The 18808-nt window shown below is 32.1% G+C and overlaps 3 protein-coding genes across 4 annotated transcripts; 2 read left to right on the top strand and 1 right to left on the bottom strand.

The window, feature by feature from the left end:
* Positions 1-240: 240 nt before the first annotated feature.
* Positions 241-3277, bottom strand: LOC101217599 (F-box/kelch-repeat protein At5g42350). 2 transcript variants are annotated; one of them, XM_004144197.3, is made up of 2 exons: positions 3017-3277; positions 241-2514 (listed from the first exon to the last, which is right to left on the bottom strand). In XM_004144197.3, the coding sequence occupies exon 2, from the start codon at positions 2301-2303 to the stop codon at positions 561-563; it is 1743 nt and encodes a 580-aa protein (XP_004144245.1). In that variant the 5' UTR covers positions 2304-2514; positions 3017-3277; the 3' UTR covers positions 241-560. The 2 variants fall into 2 exon arrangements, with proteins under 2 accessions (XP_004144245.1, XP_004144244.1); XM_004144196.3 differs by having other exon boundaries at positions 241-2305; positions 3017-3276.
* Positions 3278-6776: 3499 nt separating this feature from the next.
* LOC101208890 (MLO-like protein 9) lies at positions 6777-12156 on the top strand. The gene is made up of 16 exons (XM_004144244.3): positions 6777-7009; positions 7096-7299; positions 7646-7703; positions 8035-8288; positions 8473-8589; positions 9124-9181; positions 9279-9367; positions 9813-9887; positions 9976-10064; positions 10190-10239; positions 10374-10414; positions 10532-10705; positions 11008-11043; positions 11158-11225; positions 11362-11422; positions 11571-12156. The coding sequence occupies exons 2-16, from the start codon at positions 7165-7167 to the stop codon at positions 11898-11900; spliced, it is 1635 nt and encodes a 544-aa protein (XP_004144292.1). The 5' UTR covers positions 6777-7009; positions 7096-7164; the 3' UTR covers positions 11901-12156.
* An 897-nt stretch (positions 12157-13053) lies between these two features.
* LOC101217990 (dolichyl-diphosphooligosaccharide--protein glycosyltransferase subunit 1A) lies at positions 13054-17599 on the top strand. Its single transcript, XM_004144198.3, has 10 exons — positions 13054-13342; positions 13633-13677; positions 14040-14674; positions 14763-14910; positions 14982-15158; positions 15494-15562; positions 15644-15733; positions 15906-16064; positions 16198-16422; positions 16944-17599. Exons 1-10 carry the CDS (start codon positions 13250-13252, stop codon positions 17133-17135), a joined length of 1833 nt encoding a protein of 610 aa, XP_004144246.1. The 5' UTR covers positions 13054-13249; the 3' UTR covers positions 17136-17599.
* The last annotated feature ends 1209 nt before the right edge of the window (positions 17600-18808 follow it).

Here is an 18808-nt window from a genome sequence, read left to right as displayed (position 1 = left end):
AATCGAAACGGCCGAGTCCTATCCTTCAATGGCTGGTTCAGTTTAGTCCCAATAATAATCCACAGGGCAACATTAATTAGCCAAAAACCAAATCTAAACCCATAGTGTAAGGATGGTTGGCAAGTGACCTGTTTCATTTGAAAGGAAATATTTCCTAGAAAACTTTGTCCTCTTCCAGAATTGACTGCTAGAACAGAAAGAGGACAGAAATTCCCAAGAGTACATTATGAACACAACTGGGAACAATAATCAATCAGCACAGTAAGTTTATTATGCTAAAACTTGTGTTCGTGGAATATCATGAAACGAAACGAAATTTACTTGAGATATAAAATCAATTACGAGAAAGATGATTTGACATAAAATTACACAGTAGGGTGCAATATATAACCCCTAATGTCTGTTGAAGAAACTAAGATGAATTAATCGCGTCCAAAAAATTTTTGATACAAAATGTGAAATTTTACCTTTGGATTGCACCACATATCTTCAACATGAGAAAGCATTATTTCAGATTTCTTCAAGCTCAAGGCAACTGAGGCGGATAGAGAGAGAGGATCTTAAAGATGGAGAACTGCCATTGATTTGGTCAAGCAGGAAGATGCATCCATTTCATGAGTTACACGAGTTCTTGAAATGTGATTCCAGTCTGATACTGCGTTGGAGATGTCACACACTGTCAAAAAGTCTAGTACCTGGCCGAAGATTTTGAACATTTCAATTCCAAATATAAGGTTTCTGTCAGCAACAAATGCAGCATTCCAGTCCATTGGCGCATCGGGATGTACTGATACCTCTGTCCAGGCAAGGTACACAAGATCTAACTCCCACAGTTTCCTCACAGCCTTGTTTCTCTGTCCTATTTGTCCATCCCCTTCACACCAGGAGACGGAAAGCATGAACAGCCGACCATTAGAGGATACAAGTTTGGGGTAGTACTCATGAACGCGAGGTGGGAATGGGGATGTTTGGATTCCAATCCAAAAGCCTCTTTCGATGTCATAGCCTGCAAGTCTGTCTGTCTCAGAATAAACATAGAAGATCCCATTGCAGACAACCCCAGAACATATAATACCGAAATCCACAGGGAGCCTCTGAATTTCTGTCCATTTATTTGATGATGAATCATAAATCTCTCCTGAATCTATCGGCTCATCCCAAGATCCTAGGCCTCCTATAGCAATAATCACAAACCTACGATGTCCCTTTGCACGAGACTGATCACTCTTTTGTCGAATAAACTTATATGACTTCCTATTAGACAACATTGAAATATCGTTGTCTTCCACAGGATTTCTGACTTGACGCCTTAGGGAGAGCCTGTGAGGATCCTCATAAACATCCAATGAACCACCGGCACGTGATCTCATATAACGTCTATCTTGCCGATTATGATGGCTCTGAACTACTGAAAAATCTGAGTTGACCTCAGAAGTTCCCAATATAGGCATTGATCTGGCATACTTCATAGACGCAATTTTGCGCCAAGATTTAGTTAAAGGACTAAACACTAAGACCCCTTTATGGGTCCTGAAGGAGCTCTTATCTACTTTCCCAAAGTTGGTCAAGCTAGAACATCCACCAATGACATATATATCATCTTGAATACTGGCTATAGAGAACATAAATCTTCCCTTGAGAATATCAGCATCTATTTTATGCCATTGCTTTAGAGATACATCCAGTGCATGTATCTCGCCAGAGCAATAGCCCTCTTTAACAGCACCAAATAAAAATATCCATGGAGTCTGATATAAACATTCCCGTCTCATTTGTAAAAACCGACGAGTGCTAGTTAAATATCTCCACTTTTTGCATACAAGGCGAGCATTCATAAGACTTGTAAGGGGAAGCCTCATCAAGCACATTTCCAGAATGTCATCAGGAAGAAAAATATGAACGTCACTGTTCCTCGCAGAGTCCCGAAGTCCAGAATGCTTTGGGCTTTGTTTTTTACGAAATCTTTCCTTTACACCATATGAGAAGCAATCCACACCATTTTCTTCAACACCGAATAAGGATTTATATCCCTTACCTTCCTCGCTGGCACTGGATCTTCTTCTACTACCTGGGTCACCAATTTCTTCACCAGTGTCAGCACCAACTTTGCAACCTCCACCTCTACCATATAATGTAAGACATCTCAAAGATATTCCCCTTGAAATGTCCTCTTCCTCAGCAACACCTTTGTTATTCTTCCTCCTCAATTTCTGGCTCATACTTCTCATGAGCCGTTTAGACATGCTCAAATCCTCAAAATCTTGATGAAGGTCTTCCAATTCAGCTTGTAAATTGTATAACATTCCTTGTCATAATGTTTGCAGTAAAAGTTAGTCTTTCCATGACCATATGAACCATATTACAAAACTCATCCTTTAGCACACTTCATTTTTCTATCTAAGATGTGAACCCTAAGAAGAACTGAAAAGTCTCACAAGAGAAAATAAAAACACATAGCCGCTCACCAACAGTACAACACTATTTCAACACTATTTCTTTACTCACTTGAACCACCTGTACAATAATAAACCACATTCACTTGCTAATTTAACTAAGAGAAGAAACGAGAAATATCCAATTACTAACATTCAAACATCCTCATTCACACACATCATCCAAAACCAGAATCACAAATTCCCTTGTTGTGATAGTACGATCTACAAAGACTTAAAATTTCACACAAACAAAATCCGAACATAATTACCAACAGCAGCAAAGTCAATCATTTCAGAGACTCTAATGCCGACGAAAAAGAAAAACGCACACTCCAGATCCACAACATTCAGTAACTACAACATATTAAATTAAATCCATCTGGAAAAAGAAAATCAAGATTCAAAGCCCTGTAAAACAACGACAACGACGACGACGACGACGCTAACTCAATAGCAACAAAACAATAAATTCCTAGAGAATAACACAGTTTATTAACACTACAGGCAAGATGAAAAAAGAAAAAAAAAGAACAAAAGAAAGAAGAGAAGGAAAAAAAAAAAAAAGGAAAGAGGAAACTTACATTAGGAGAAGAGGAATCGAGGAAGAAAGGAAAGTGAGAAATGCGAAGAACAGAGAAGGTGTAACAATGGCGGAAATTGGTGTTTGGTGAGAGAGATTTGTAGAATTTTAGTAAAGGCGAGGAAGAAGGAAAGGATTTGATGTTCCTAAACAAAGCCTAAAGAAGACGAGGCCTTCCATCATCACCATCATCATCATCATCATCACCTTCCCTTCATCTCTCCTAAATTCTATTCTTCCATTTTCTCGGTTATGATCCTCTACGCCTACTTTATTCTGCTACTGGCTCTTCATCCGTTGGATTCCTCCTCATCGTTAACCTGCTTCCCTGGGCCCCTTTTACGTAAATAAATTCAAAAAAGAAAGAAATAAAGAAAAAAAAACAAAAGCGTTTTGCTTTCTTTTTATTTTTTTTTTATATTATAGTTATTAAATGTTTAAATTCTATTTCCGTCTTTTTTCCTTTTATTCTCTAAAGCTTTTAGTTTTATTTTAATCCGTCGGTTTTTTTAAACAAATAAACGTCTATTATATATTTTTTAAATATCTTTTTCATTCATTACATTTATAAAAAAAACGATGACAAATAAATGCTCATTATTATTGTTTGATTGTTTTTCTCAGTACATTTTCTAAAACAAAATTGCATAAACATTTCAAAAAAAAAAAATTTAGAAACATCCCATCCATTTAAATTTATAATTTAAAAAATTTAATGACATAATATTTATTATTATAAATTTTCTTTTTGTTATTTTTACAAGCAGTCATTTTCTAAAAATATATTTAGATTAAAGTAAAATCGTTTTCAACCGTATTAGTACAAATATACTAAAATGTCAAATTTTATTTACAGTAAATCATAATAAGTTATTGAAAACAATACGGGATTCAATTTGGTAAGTGATTATTCTCCATTTGACCGCTTTTTCAAGGTTTGATTTTTAGTTTTTGAAAAGTTAAGTTTATTTACCCACAACTCTTTTGTACAATATTCATCTTGCTTAAAATAAAATAGTTTGATTTTTAGTTCAAAAATCAAATAGTTATTATAATAGACTCATTGTTAAAATTTTAAAAAAATGTTTATTAAAATATAAACAATTGGTCAAGTAAAAAAATATATCATTTAATAACGTGAGAAATCACGGTCATCAATAACTTCATTTTAATCCATTAAACTCAAAATAAATAAATAAAAAGAGGCAAAGTCACAATGAGAAGAAAATTGAAAATTTTAGCAAATTGTAGGAAATTAAGAGAAAGAATTGGACACTTTCCTTTCCTAGGTATCTAAATTACTTTTTTATTCTCAAATTCGTATAATTATTATTTTGAATTTATAGTAACTCATTTAAAAAGTCTACTAATTGAAAACAAGTTTTAATTTTGACTAATAGATATATAGGATAATGAATATTAAACCTTTTTTAATAATAATTATTTAAAACTCAACAACTATTATTATATATATTTAGTCTTAAAAATAATCACATTTGGATTTTATGATAATTCCACCACCTAATACTTATTGTCTAATACTTCTTTGAGTAAAATCTTATGTAGCTTATGTAGACATATACATTCAAAGAAAGTTCTTTGAATTTTGAAATTGAGAAATTTATGAGATTTAAATGTTTCTTTTTTAAGAAAACCTAATAATAAATTATTGAGAATATGATATATCAATCTTTTCGTTATTGTCTTATTAGTATATTTAAATTTTTATTCAGCTAAATTCTTGTTTGTATTGAGAATTTTTTTTGCTTTCCGTAAACTTAACTATACTCATGCCTTTTTTATTTGATTCATTTAATAACTACGTAGGTATATATCCCTTCATATCAAAACTACAAAACTTATCGTGACTATAATTTTTGTAGGCATATCTCTTGACCGTGTAACTACAATTTTTTAAAAAGTATAAATATATTTAAATTTTATCATAAGTATTATTTTGTAAACATTTTAAGTTATGTGCATCATACATATCTCTAACTAGGTAGTTTATAAGAAAAGACTATCTCCTGTCGTAAGAGATCTTTTGGATAAAATCCAAATTAAAGTTTTATGTCTAGGAAGTGTAGAATTGTACATTTGAGTTTTTCAATAAATGTGAAAAGCATATTAAGAGAAAAAAATTTGAGATTATTACTCGATAAATATATGAAAGTAATAAAGATAAAAAGATAAAGTTACTCGATAAATGTACAATGATAGAAACTTAACTATCTACAACATAAGAAGTTGGTGAGCCAAATGATTAACTTTAATGTTAGATAACTAACCACAATCCGGTCTAATATTTTTTTAGTTTTCTTGAATTTCATGTGAAAAATCAAAACATATGCGGGAGTTGTCTTCGTTCCTCTTCATTGTATATTTGAACTCAAGAAAGAGGGAAAATGTTTCATACAATGGAGAATAATGAAAATAGAAGATTTGGTTATTGGGTGAATTAGAAGTAGTAAAAGAGATAAAGGGAAAGGAACATAAAGTGATTAAAAGAGCAGAATTTTTCTTTGCAAAAATCAAAAGTGGGAAACTATGACTTTATTTATTTACTGCCTGCTCTGGGTTGGGAGTGATTTGAACCCTTTTACGTTTAGGATGAAAGAGTTATGTTATTTACGGTTGAATTAAACTCGTTTAGGGTTTCAAACTTTGTATTTTCTTTATTTTGTTTATTTGCTTTCATATTCCTTTACTTTTGTTTATAATCTTTTCCTTTTTCCAACTTTTTTTATCCTCTCTCTTTTTTGTATTAATTAGTGAAGGTTAATTAATTTGATCAACAATGGTCAAGAACAAAATAGTATCTTAAACCATTCAAATTGTATGGTCAGAACTAACTTAGTTTAAGACCTCGTATTAATTTACGATCTTAAAGGCGGAATATTTTGGTTTGACCTATTAAAAAAGAAGAAAAACACAATAAACACAGATTTTACCAAATAAAATTTCGAGCAAAAATCGTGAGAATTTTTATTGGTTAGAAAACTAGTATGATAATATCTATACACATAGAAAATACAGGTTGACAAGCTTCAACCATTTATCGAAGATTTTCAGAGTATATTCTCATCCAAATTTACTATAGTTGAATCAAAACGAGAATAAACCTGAAAAGTGGAATAAGGCCGATGACCAAACCACTGCATAATGGTGCGATTTCTCAACTCTTTTCTTTAATATACCATATTTTATGTATATAAACATAAAACAAGATTATTCTAAAATAAACACTCCTAAATTTTTTCCTTTGGTCATAATTTTTTTTATAACTTTATGTGAGTTTCAATTTAAAATCATTTGAAAACGAATGAATCATTCAAAAATTGGGATGCAAAGTAATCTTTATATAATATATATTCAAATTCTTACTAGCTACCTAAAAAGTTACGATTTATTGATACACATAAAGGGCCTTCTAGCTCGTTTGTTGAATGAAATATTTTAAGAATCACCAAACTCAAATTTTATTTGATTATAAGATTAAGGTGGTCGGGAAATAAATTTTTAATTAGTTCTTACCTGGAATTATTTAATTAGCATGTGCTATTAAAATAGGTAATTAGTTATTGACCATATATATTAACTAGTGATTGAAAATGGAATTAGAATGACTTTTTGAACAATAACTATTCTTAGAACACATACCTATACATAGTTATAGAACACTTTAGAAAATTTGACTAATTTGTTCTATAAATAGGGATGGTATTCATCTTTCACACATTTTTAGAAGGACAGAGAAAACATTTTAGGGTTTTGATTTCCCTAAGAAAGGGTTATTGGCATAAGAGTTCAAGGTTTTTGTGGTTTTAGAACATAAGCCATATAAAGTTTATTTGATAACATCTTTTTCATTTCTTGAAAATAGAATTGCGTTTGGTAAATCTTACCAAACGCCTCTTCTATTTCTAAAACATTGAAAACAAGAAGCAAGAGATCATAGAAAAAGCAAAAACATTATCAAACTATAGTTTACTGGGTATAACATTCTTTCTCACAAACTTCTTCTAGTTTTGTTATTAATATCATTATCTTTGATCCTAGCTAACCCATTATTTTGATTAGTGGTTAATGTTTTAGATTGATTATTGTTCACACAAGGTTGCACTCTAAACCTTGTTTGAGCTCTAAGAAATGGGTGGCGGTGCCGGTGCCGGTGGTCCGAGTAGGGAGTTAGATCAAACTCCGACATGGGCCGTTGCCGCTGTTTGTGCAGTCATCATTCTTATTTCCATCATATTGGAAAAGGTTCTTCACATGGTTGGAGAGGTACAACTTTTTTCTTCTTCTTCTTTAATTTTTTGCCTTTCTTCCTCCTCATATTTCACCTCTTTTTGATATTTAGATCTTTAATTAACATTTTTTTTAATATTTTCATTGAATTATTGTAATAGAATAATACATTTCAAATTAGATTCATATATATGTCAAGTACAATCTAAGTAGTAGTACATCATCAAACGATGTCCAAATATGCTAATAAAACTATACTTTAGCATTTTTAGAAATTATGAACAAAAACCAACTTTTTATACTCTTTAGGATAGTTATGTTATTACAATTGAATTGGTGTACCTAAATTTATGTTTAATTACATTTTTCTAATGTGTATTAGATATTTCAAAAAAGGAAAAAGAAAGCCTTGTATGAAGCGCTCGAGAAAGTTAAAGGAGGTAAAACTACTTTCCTCTTTATTTTCTTGATTTTATACACGTATAAATACAATCGGTATAATATATGATTGTCAATTTTTATTTGTATTAGATACAATTTTATTGAATGAAAGTAATATTTAATTATTATTAGAAAAATTCGAATATGTACATTTGTAATTGCTATCAATCCATTATTTGAAGGGGAATGATTAGGCACATACATTGTAATAGGTCTCATTCAATAATTTGGCGAGACTTTAAATTTTGGTTATCTAATCTTGAAAAATTTTAGTATTAAAGTTCACATTATTTGATTGCATTTACTACAACTTTTTTTTTTTTTTGACAGAGCTTATGGTTTTAGGATTCATTTCTTTGCTCTTAACATTTGGGCAAAATTATATTGCTAAAGTTTGTATACCCTCAAAGTATGAAAATACTATGTTGCCTTGCCCTTTTAGAGGGAGTAGTACTACTTTACCTAAAAGCTCCCATCACGCCGAGCCTGATGATGATGAAGAGACTTCCGATCACCATCGTAGGCTTCTTTGGTACGAGCATCGACGTCTAGGTGGTGGTGGTTCTGTAGAAGGTTGCAAACCAGTAAGTTATGTTTCTATTTGGTCTCTAAACATTTTACTTTTCCTAAATGGAAGCGTCAATTTGTAAGTGATGGATTTGATCCTTAACTATTCAGAATATATATCTTAACAAGTTAAGCTATATATATATATATATATAATGGTTGCATAATTTCTCACAAACTTTATATTTTGGTTGAATGTAGGGGTATACACAACTTATATCTCTAAATGGTTTGCATCAAATACATATCTTCATCTTCTTTCTAGCCGTTCTCCATGTTGTATTTAGTGCCATAACGATGACTCTCGGAAGATTGAAAGTAAGTATATAGATACTTGTCAAAGTTTTTAACTTGTTTTTATACTTTCAAATGTGTTCATCTTTTTATTCTTTGATGTTGTGTTTATTATTTTTGTTCAAATTAAAATAATCTACGCAACCAACACATATTATTATAACTTGTACTAAAATAATTTTCACATCAAACACAAACTATTATAACTCAATTACAATAACCTAGAATTACAATAACTTATCACTCTTTATCCCAAACACTTCCTAAAGTTTAATCGACACAATAATCAAATTATATTTTTCTTTTCAGATTCACTAAATCTAACACATAAATTTTTTAAACAAAAGGAACTTTAGAGTTGGTTTGTTTGACAATCCATATTATATTTGTGTACTTTTTGAGATTCCTTGAGCAAGTCATTTAGAAGTTATTTAAAATTACGTAAAAAAGAATGAAGACTACTGAATAAATACAAATTTGAACAAATGTAATGACTTAGTTATTGTAATTACTTTTACAATGTTGTTTTTGTAATATGCTCTTTTTATCTCTCTTAAGATTCGTGCGTGGAAGGTATGGGAAAGACAGACCGAACAAGAACATGATGCCATGAACGGTATAGTAAGAAAGATGAGGGCTCCATTCATGGTTCTTTTATTTGTAATTAACTCCAACTATGCATTACAATTTTGTCATTTCCTTTCTCTATACAGATCCTACAAGGTTTAGACTTACTCACGAGACATCCTTTGTGAGAGATCACAGCAGTTTTTGGACCAAAACCCCCCTCTCCTTTTACTTTGTAAGAACCCACCACTTTTTCTTTTTCTTTCTTTAAACTTTATTTTACGACTCTTCAGATATGATTCTAGAGAAAAATTATGCAAAGAGCATAGAATAATATGCATATCAGTATAGTTAAAAATAGATTGTCCTGAAAACACTGTCCACGACTATTACAAACCAACGAATATGGTAACGACCTATGACTATAGTAACCAACTCAATGTCCCAATCACCAGTAGGTTTGTAATGGGTTGTAATCCAAACCCATGCTTGAACTGAGGACTTTGGGCACTGGTTTGTAATCTCATTCCAATGCGGATTTTAATATTTCATCGTAATTGATTATATTTTAACCTTCCAATTAGGCACTTTAGAGTTACAGTTACGTTCAACTGTGTTTTGGTTTGTTTGATGAGTTATAGTGTTTCAATTTTAATATGATACTCAGATTTATTTTTCAGGTATGCTTCTGGAGGCAATTCTTTAGGTCCGTTAGTAGGCCAGATTACTTGTCCCTTAGACATGGTTTTGTCACTGTGAGTACTTCCTTAAATTACTACTTCTGAAACTGAAATGTTTATATTCACAACGTAATTGAAACTTTTTTATTACTACATATTACAGGTCCATTTAGCCCCTGGGAGTAAATTTGACTTTCAGAAGTACATTAAAAGGTCATTAGAAGATGACTTTAAGGTGGTCGTGGGAATCAGGTAAAAAACTTTAAGCCCCTTTTTGGTAACCATTTCATATTTTGTTTTTAAGTAAAAATGTTTGAATTCTTAGCCAAATTCTTTCCAGCTTTGTATTTGATCAATCATTTTGTATTGGCATGCAGTCCTCTGCTATGGGCATCAATGGTGCTTTTTCTGCTTCTCAATGTTAATGGTTAGTATGACCTTTTAAGTTATTTTTTTTCCTTTGTAAAACATATGGTTAATTTAATTATATTCTTTTATCAAACATTATTTACTTTGGAAGACAATATATTCATTATTTTTGTTATTAATTTTAATTTTCAGGGTGGCAAGTTATGTTTTGGGTGTCTATATTTCCTCTAGTGGTAACAACTATTCTCTTTTATTGCTCGTCAAATCTTTTAGCTTGTTTGATATCGTTTTTCGTTTTCGATATATTGGTCATATTCTAATAGTATAAAAGTATTTCTTTTGTTTGAAAGGTGATCTTAGCTGTTGGAACAAAGTTGCAAGGAATTATAACACAAATGGCTCTTGAAATCAAAGAAAGACATGCAGTGGTTCAAGGGATTCCCCTTGTTCAAGTCTCTGATAGACATTTTTGGTTTAGTTGGCCCATTTTGGTTCTTTATCTCATCCATTATGTCCTTTTCCAGGTATTTTACATTTTTCAATTATATATCCTTCAATAGATTAAAATTATCTTAGTAATTTATGGTTAACCATCATGCAGGATTAACCTAATCATAAATAGATATAACACCTGTCAAGATATAGCTTTGATATGTACTCACATCAATGTGTGAATATACATACATGAAGACAGTTCATTATTTTAAGAATTTAAGCAGCCTTATGTGTATATATATATATATGCATAAATATAATGTTATGCTCTTATATATATTGTTTTCTATCCAGTAAAACAAAGCTTACTATTCAATGTTTACTTTTGCAGAATGCATTTGAGATTACATATTTCTTTTGGATATGGGTAAGAAGAACAAACTGATCAATTTTTCAATTTTTCATTCCAAACATTAGAGTTTATGTTTTCTATAATATATATATTTATTCTAATTGTGCTCATATTTGTGTTGTGGTACAGTATGAATTTGGGTTGAGATCATGCTTTCATGACAACTTTGATCTTATTATCGCGAGAGTTGGTCTAGGGTAAGTTATTGATGTCTATCGATGTTTCTTGTTGATCTAACCTTTCATTTTAGTGCTTCTGAATTTTTTTCCTAAGGATAATTGACAATATACACATTTGTTTTCACCAAACCAAAAAAATTGCAAATTTTGACAGGGTTGGAGTCCAGATTTTGTGCAGTTACATTACACTCCCATTATATGCTCTTGTAACTCAGGTATTTCTCAATAACAAGTGCAATTTTCTTTGTATAATAATTAAGATTAGAGAGTATGTTTCAAAGTGATTTCAACTATTATATATCCTTTTACATGTTTGACACTTTGCCAGCCTCGATGACACAATTTGGTTTGAATTTTGATTAGATGGGATCAACAATGAAGAAATCCATATTTGATGAACAAACTTCGAAAGCATTGAAGCAATGGCATAGAAGTGCTTTGAAGAAAAAGAACGAAGGAGGAAAGCCTGAACCAACGCCGATGCGAACTTTAGGCGGTGCCGTTGTTGTTGGAGGAAGCCCTCCCGAGTCACCGATACAACAACCTTTGCATGATCAATTCCAACATCAAACAATGACTCAATCATCACCAACCGACGTCGAAGCCTCCGCCGTTCCTTCAGTCAACATAATGACTACCGTTGATCTCCACCAACAACAGCAAAACTATTCCAATCGTGACTTGTTGAGATGAAAGCAAAAAATATTTATTTTGCTGTGAAGTTCTATGAGCCAAGAAATTTACTAGAGGGGTTTTGGTTTGTAAATTATACACACAACCAAAGGATAAATTGCATATGTCTTACATACACCTTTGAAAAAGTTTGGCTGTTGTAATGCTTTTTTGTAAATCATTTTGAGCTTAAGTGGCTGATATGGCTCTCCCAATTTTTGGATTCTTTGTTATGTCTTTTGTTCATAATATCTCAACAATGAACCCTTTCTTTAAACTCTGCTTTCTACTTTTGTTAATTTATTCTTATTATTATATACTATTATATATATTTTTAGATTAAATTATAAATTTTGTACTACACTTCTAAGTTGTGTTGTTTTTTATCTCTAAATTTAAAAATTCTTTTAATCTTTTTTCTAATAAGTTTCTAAACATAACATATACTAATTTTCTTTTAACTAATTTTAATCTTGTATCAACAAATCTACCATGACTATATTATCTACGTAATTAAATTTTGGGTCTAGTGATATACTATTTATAATTTTTTTAGTACAATCAGTTTGGAGAAAATTATTAAATCACAACTCTTTCCCTATGATAAGGATCCACTAAATAAAAAATTGCAAATTCAGAGAACTATATTGTAAACAAAATCAAAGAAAAAGTGTAATAAGAGATCGGGTTGTTTTAGTCTTAATTAACAATAATTAAGATAACTACCAATTGTTTACTTACCCTCTATATAGAGACTAAAGAATTTCATCTTGTGGCTTTATGTTTCAAACTCCGTATTTTGTTAAGTCCTCAAAATAATAGATGTATTGGATTCAATACCAAGTTCATTTTCACCTATACAAGTAAAGGAACAAACCCTGGTAGATAGATAATTAATCTAAGATTAAACTGATTTAGATGAAAGAGACTTGAAAGTAAATCTGAGAAATGTACATGTGTGAGAGAACAAGTGGAGGCGTAATTTGATCACTTATAGTGCCTTTCTTTATTTGTCTTCTAGGTAGTTTTTCTTCTTCTTCATTAAAAAGAAAAAAATCTAAAAAGTGAACAATATTGGGAAATTTGTACAAATAGTCGCAAAATGAAAAATGATCCTAAATTTAAATTTACTCGAAAAATAGCCTTTTCTTTAAGGAAGTTAAGGAGGGGTTAATTTTGCGTAGTGCTTTTATCGCCAAAAATTACGACTGCTTGAACCATTTCGTTTCCCTCTTAGTCGTCGTCTCTCTCGTCGTTCCTCACTCGTCCTAGACTCAGAGTATTCACTGCCCATTGCCTTTGCCCTATGGTGCGATCTCTTCCTGATCCAGAGTGAGTTCATCTTTTAAAGGATCAAGGAGAAACTAAAAATGGCATTTAGGTTGGATCTATTACTTATCACGCTCGCTCTGATTCTTTCGCCTGTACTTTCCGATCTGATCTTCACCAAGGTTGATCGTCGGGTAAGTTTCCTTAGTAGGTTTCGTAGTAATCTTTTATCATTTTCAGTACCTCATTCGATTACTCTCTGCAGCTTCCCTCTTGCGTTGCACACCTTTTCGTAATGCTTAGGGATTTGTGTTTTCTGATAGGGTTTGGCTCTCAATTGTTTTGTGAATCCATTTTGCTTTTACTTTTTCTTCACCTAAATAATATATGGTGGCTACACTTGCGAATTCTGAAACTCCATTATCGATTTAATTAATTTACCTGGCCATGGTGGTATTGACTCTATTTCTCTTCCCGCTTGCAGATTGATTTGACTTCACAAATTGTTCGCGTATCTTCCACTATAAGGGTACGGTATTTCTTGCGGCCATTTCTTTTTTTATTTTTCGTGATATTAACATGAACTTGGAAAAGCGTAGTTTTTTATACATTATTTGTAATGGGACACATTGTGGAAAATTTTGAAGGATTCACTGAATAAAACGAGTTAGTGTAGGAAAGGAACGGGCGTTTGAGTAGCTATGCGTTTATAATATTGGTTATATTTGTAGACATTGTATTTTAGTTGCATACTGTTTAGCTTTCCGCTAAAAATTTTCAGTTTAATTCATCTTGTAATTTATATAGTGGAGATTACATCATTAATGATATGTATGAGTATTATTATTTTCTCCCAAAACTTTGTTATGTAACTTCTTTGTGTTGTTCCAGGTTGAAAATGAGGGGACTGACGTGGTCTCTGAAGTACTTTTAGCCTTTCCCGAGGAACAAGCAAAATACTTGGCTCATATCCAAGCAACACTCAAAGAAGGAAAAGGAAAAACCAAAGGACCTGCTATAAATTTCCCTGTCGATGTTGTTTATCCCAAGGAAATACCTCCGGCATTGAAATTTTACTCAGTGTCACTGCCGAAGGGATTGAACAAGGGTGATAGCTTGACTTTTGATGTGTTAGCTGTGTTCACTCATGTTCTACGTCCATTCCCAGAGACAATCACTCAAGGCGATGTTCAGTTTGTAGTGTTTCTTGACAGTGCATACTTTTTGTCTCCTTATACTGTGAAGGTCCAGTCACTAAGTGTTAAATTGCCCGAAGCAAGAATTGAGTCTTACACAAAATTGGAAAATACTAAGATTCATGGTTCTGAGATCAAGTACGGTCCTTATGAGAATCTTCCACCATATTCATTTACACCCATACGCTTTCATTTTGAAAACAATAAGCCATTTCCTGTTGCTCAAGAGCTTGTCCGTGAGATAGAAATTTCTCACTGGGGCAGCATTCAAATAACAGAGCATTATAATCTTGTCCATGGTGGTGCTCAAAGTAGGGGAGAATTTTCCAGGTTTTTATTTTTTTCTTTCTTCCTCAATAATTCTTGCAAGTCTTCGTTCTAGCAGGACATTTAACTTTGTTGCTTATTTCTGATGCAGGCTTGATTATCAGGCCAGACCTTATGCAAAAGGTGCTTCAGCATTTAGGAATCTTGTTGTGAAACTACCACCTAGAACTCATTCAGTATACTACAGAGATGAAATTGGAAACATCTCTACATCGCATCTATGGGGTGATTCTAAGAAGGTAATTTTTTTTTTTCCGCAATATGACCTCATTTATTTTACCTAATTATTTTCTCAATTTTAAATTTTCAGACAGAGCTGGAGATTGAACCTAGATATCCATTGTTTGGTGGTTGGAGAACTTCTTTCACTATTGGATATAGTTTGCCACTTCAGGATTTTCTATTTCAGGATCAGGGAAAACGTTTTCTTAGCATCTCTTTTGGTTCTCCTATAAATGAAGTTGTGATTGATAGGCTCGTTGTCATGGTAATTTCCTTTCTTCCTCTATGGATATCTTATTTGCTGAAATGTGATTTAGAGGGTCATCTCACTTTATTGAACTTTTATTTGGTGTTTCTAAAACTTAGTTAACGTTCAGAGAAGGCTATGTGAAACTGCGAATTCATGGGTTGTTAACTACCCATCTTTTATGATGTATGAAGTTTTGTACCAAGATAGTGTTCCAACTTTCTGTTTTTCTTTCCGCTTCTATTTTCTTATTTCTATTCCAATGTTCAAGCGATGGATCCATATTAAGAACCTAAGCAAATGGTTTTCTTTTTTGTCCTTCATATAATTGACTGGTTTTTTCTATGCTCCAGGTTGTTTTACCCGAGGGCTCCAGTGATATATCTGTCTCTGTTCCATTTTCTCATAAACAGTGGTATGAGGTATGATGGGCAATTGACAAAATTCTTTTATAAAGATGTGTCAATTTGGTTTTTCTAAAGCCTCTTTTTTGAATGTTACAGACAAAATTTTCACACCTGGACATTAGTGGTAGACCAGTGGTTGTACTGGAGAAGGAAAAAGTTGTGCCAGAGCATAATCAACATTTCCAGGTATCTGTTGTCTTTTAAATCAAATTTTATCTGTTGTGGATGTTCTATATTATCTGTCCATTTGGCAAATTCATGGACGCAGTAATATTCATGGTATGTATTGTACCTGTAATTAAAGGTTTCTCACATCTGAACTATGAAGTTTGCTTAGCCTCTCGTATGCTATCTGCAGGTCTACTACAAGTTCAACAGCATTTCAATGCTTAGGGAGCCTGTGATGTTGATTTTTGGATTCTTCATCCTTTTTGTCTCATGTATTATTTATATGCATTCTGACATGTCAATTTCGAAGTCTTCAGCTTCTTATTTAGCAAAACTACAGTGGGATGAGGTACGGAAGATAGCATTCTGTGGTATTTATCTAAGAATGTATTGAATTTTGGCAGCCGTTTAGTAGACGCCTTGCATACGCATTTCTGTAACTGGATTCTCACTGCCTTGTTGTGTTGTCCATTTCATTTCAGGTGCAAACTGTGATTCAACAAGTTCAGAATGTTATCAACAGATGCTTAACCACACACGATAAACTGGAAGCATCATTGCGTGATCTTTCAAGAACTGGTGACGTCCAAGCTTGCAAAGCAGCTCGCAAAACAGTTGAGGCTTCATTGAAAGAGCTTTCAAAAGAGCTGAAGCCTTTGATTTCATTCTTGCAGTCGTCCCAGCAGGCCACCCAAATATTGCCCAAGGTTTAATTTCTTCTAGTTTTTCTACATAGATTAGCGAATATATTATGCACTGAAACAATATATAGTGAACGAAAAAAAAATAAAAAACTACAACCTACAAAATAGGTATAACCATCATGTATACCACACGGGTTTAGCCTAGTTGTAAACAAAGGGCATGGGTTTGTTAAAGGGCTAAGGGAATGTGTTCCATCGACCATTCACTTAAGATTTAATATTTTACGAGTTAAAAAAAAAAAAAAATAAATAAATAAATTATCCTACAAGTTTTTCTAGCACCAAAATGTTGTAGGATTAGGTGTGTTGTTCCGTGAGATTAGTTGTTGTGGTGTGCATATGACTGGACGCTCATGAATATAAGATATACACACACAATGTGGTATGTCTCATGTTGGCTCAAACTAAACTTTGATGTACACAAATGGATTTCAAAAGTGGGATGCTGGTTGTCATTTGAAAAGTAGCGGTGTTGGTTGTCATGAACAATATATGTTAAGTATGAAGTGGTGCTGCTTGTGCAGGTGGAAGAGCTAGTGGCCAAGGAGAGAGAGCTGCAAGAGAGATTGGTTGCAAAACACACAACGGTGGTGGACTGCTATGAAAAGAAGCTCGGGGGACGTGAAATTGAGAACAAGGTTACTTCACAGCAGCAAAGAATTACAACATTAAGGCAGGAAGTTGATGATCTTCTGGAGTTCATTGATGAAATATAATGAATCAAGAATTAAGATTGGTCAATGCCTGTTTCGGATTCCGAATTTTGTTGTGCCTCATTTAGAAAATCTTGTTGCCATTTTTCTTTTCTGAGAGTCTGGTGGTTCCCTTCTAAATTATATGAGACCTGTAGACTGACGACTTGCAAGGTTTTGAGTTTTGATCCAATTAGAAAGCATAGGCCTGGAATAGAGATGATGCTTTCTGCTCTATTTGCCGTGGGTCTGTCAAGTCGTGCTAGCTGGGATATGTAGCATTTTCGAAAAATTTTGGGCTTCTTTTCCCCTTTCCTTCTCGTTTTGTTAGTTTTATTTGAACTTTGAAGGGATGATCAATGGCCTGATTGGGAGGGGATGTGTTGAGATAGACAACCTCCTCCCAAGTCTTAAGAGGCGTTTAGGTTGGGCTCTATCTTTAGACTTTTAAGTAGAGATCATGTCTACACGATGGGGTTGGAATGTCATTCTGTTTTCATTTTTGCTTTCTAGGAAATATTCTCCACGGGGATCACATTTCCTGTGAGAAAATCGGGCATTCCTAATTCAATTTGTTATATTATTTAGGGCAAAATAAACTCTTGAATGCATCAAATAGACATCAATTTTGTAGTCCTGGTAGTTGGTACAAAATTTATAATTAAAAGGGTTTAACTATGAGCAAAAAAAATTAAGGATATAGTTGCAAATGTAGCAATTAAATTTAAATTAATTAAGTATATAACACATTTTAAAAAAAATTTATAAATATAACAAAATTTGTTAAATTTTATTAATGATATAAGTATGTCACTTGTAAATATTAGAAATTAATTGTAATTTTTCAAAATTAAAATAGATATAATATTTCGAAACAAACCTTATAAATCAATTGCAATTTCTCTAAATTAAAATAGATATAATATTTCGAAACAACCTTAGAGTTGATTTCCTTCAATTTCTTCTTCCTAAATACCAATTTTCTATCTACCATCCTCACCATTACCATCGGCATCCACCAATTCGTTAATTTGATTTTAAATTGCAATTTCATCACTCATACTTCCTCCCCAAATTGCTTACTGGGAAGTCAATCTTAAGAGTAATTTGGGCTATCTTATTCTCACGCCTTGAAAAAAAAAATTCATCCACACATCAAATTCCATGATAGGATGCAATATACTCGATATTATGCAGCTTCAATGAATTAATTTTTGTTTTTCTAAGTTGGTAACAAATTATTTAAAAAGTAAATTTATTTCATTCAAAATTTTAAACGAAAAAGAAAAGGAAATATAAAACTCGATCCAATTTTGAACATAGGGAAAAGTTTGTGGTATAGTTTGAGGAATTTTTCACACTGACGATGATGCAGAGGACGGAGAATGGTAGAAATATTTTATGGAAATGGTAAACAATATAATATTTAACAAAATATTTATGCTAAAAATCAAGTCTAACATATACGTGAGTATAATAGTTTTTCTAATTTTTTCTATTTTTTTTAAAAAAAACATTTGTAATGATTTATTCTAATTTTTCTAAAATATGAAATTGAATATTTGTTTAAACTATTTTTAAAAAATTTATTTTAAAAATAACTTATTTCCTAAATTAATTCAAAATCCCTCAATTCAGCGGTAAAAGATGACAGTAAAATTTCTAGCAATAATAATAATAATAATAAAATGTTCATA

This window comes from Cucumis sativus, chromosome 6, assembly GCF_000004075.3.
Source record: "Cucumis sativus cultivar 9930 chromosome 6, Cucumber_9930_V3, whole genome shotgun sequence".
In the NCBI taxonomy this organism is placed as follows: Eukaryota; Viridiplantae; Streptophyta; class Magnoliopsida; order Cucurbitales; family Cucurbitaceae; genus Cucumis; species Cucumis sativus.
Note: the sequence above shows the minus strand (reverse complement) of the source record. Positions and strands in the feature narration are given on the sequence as shown.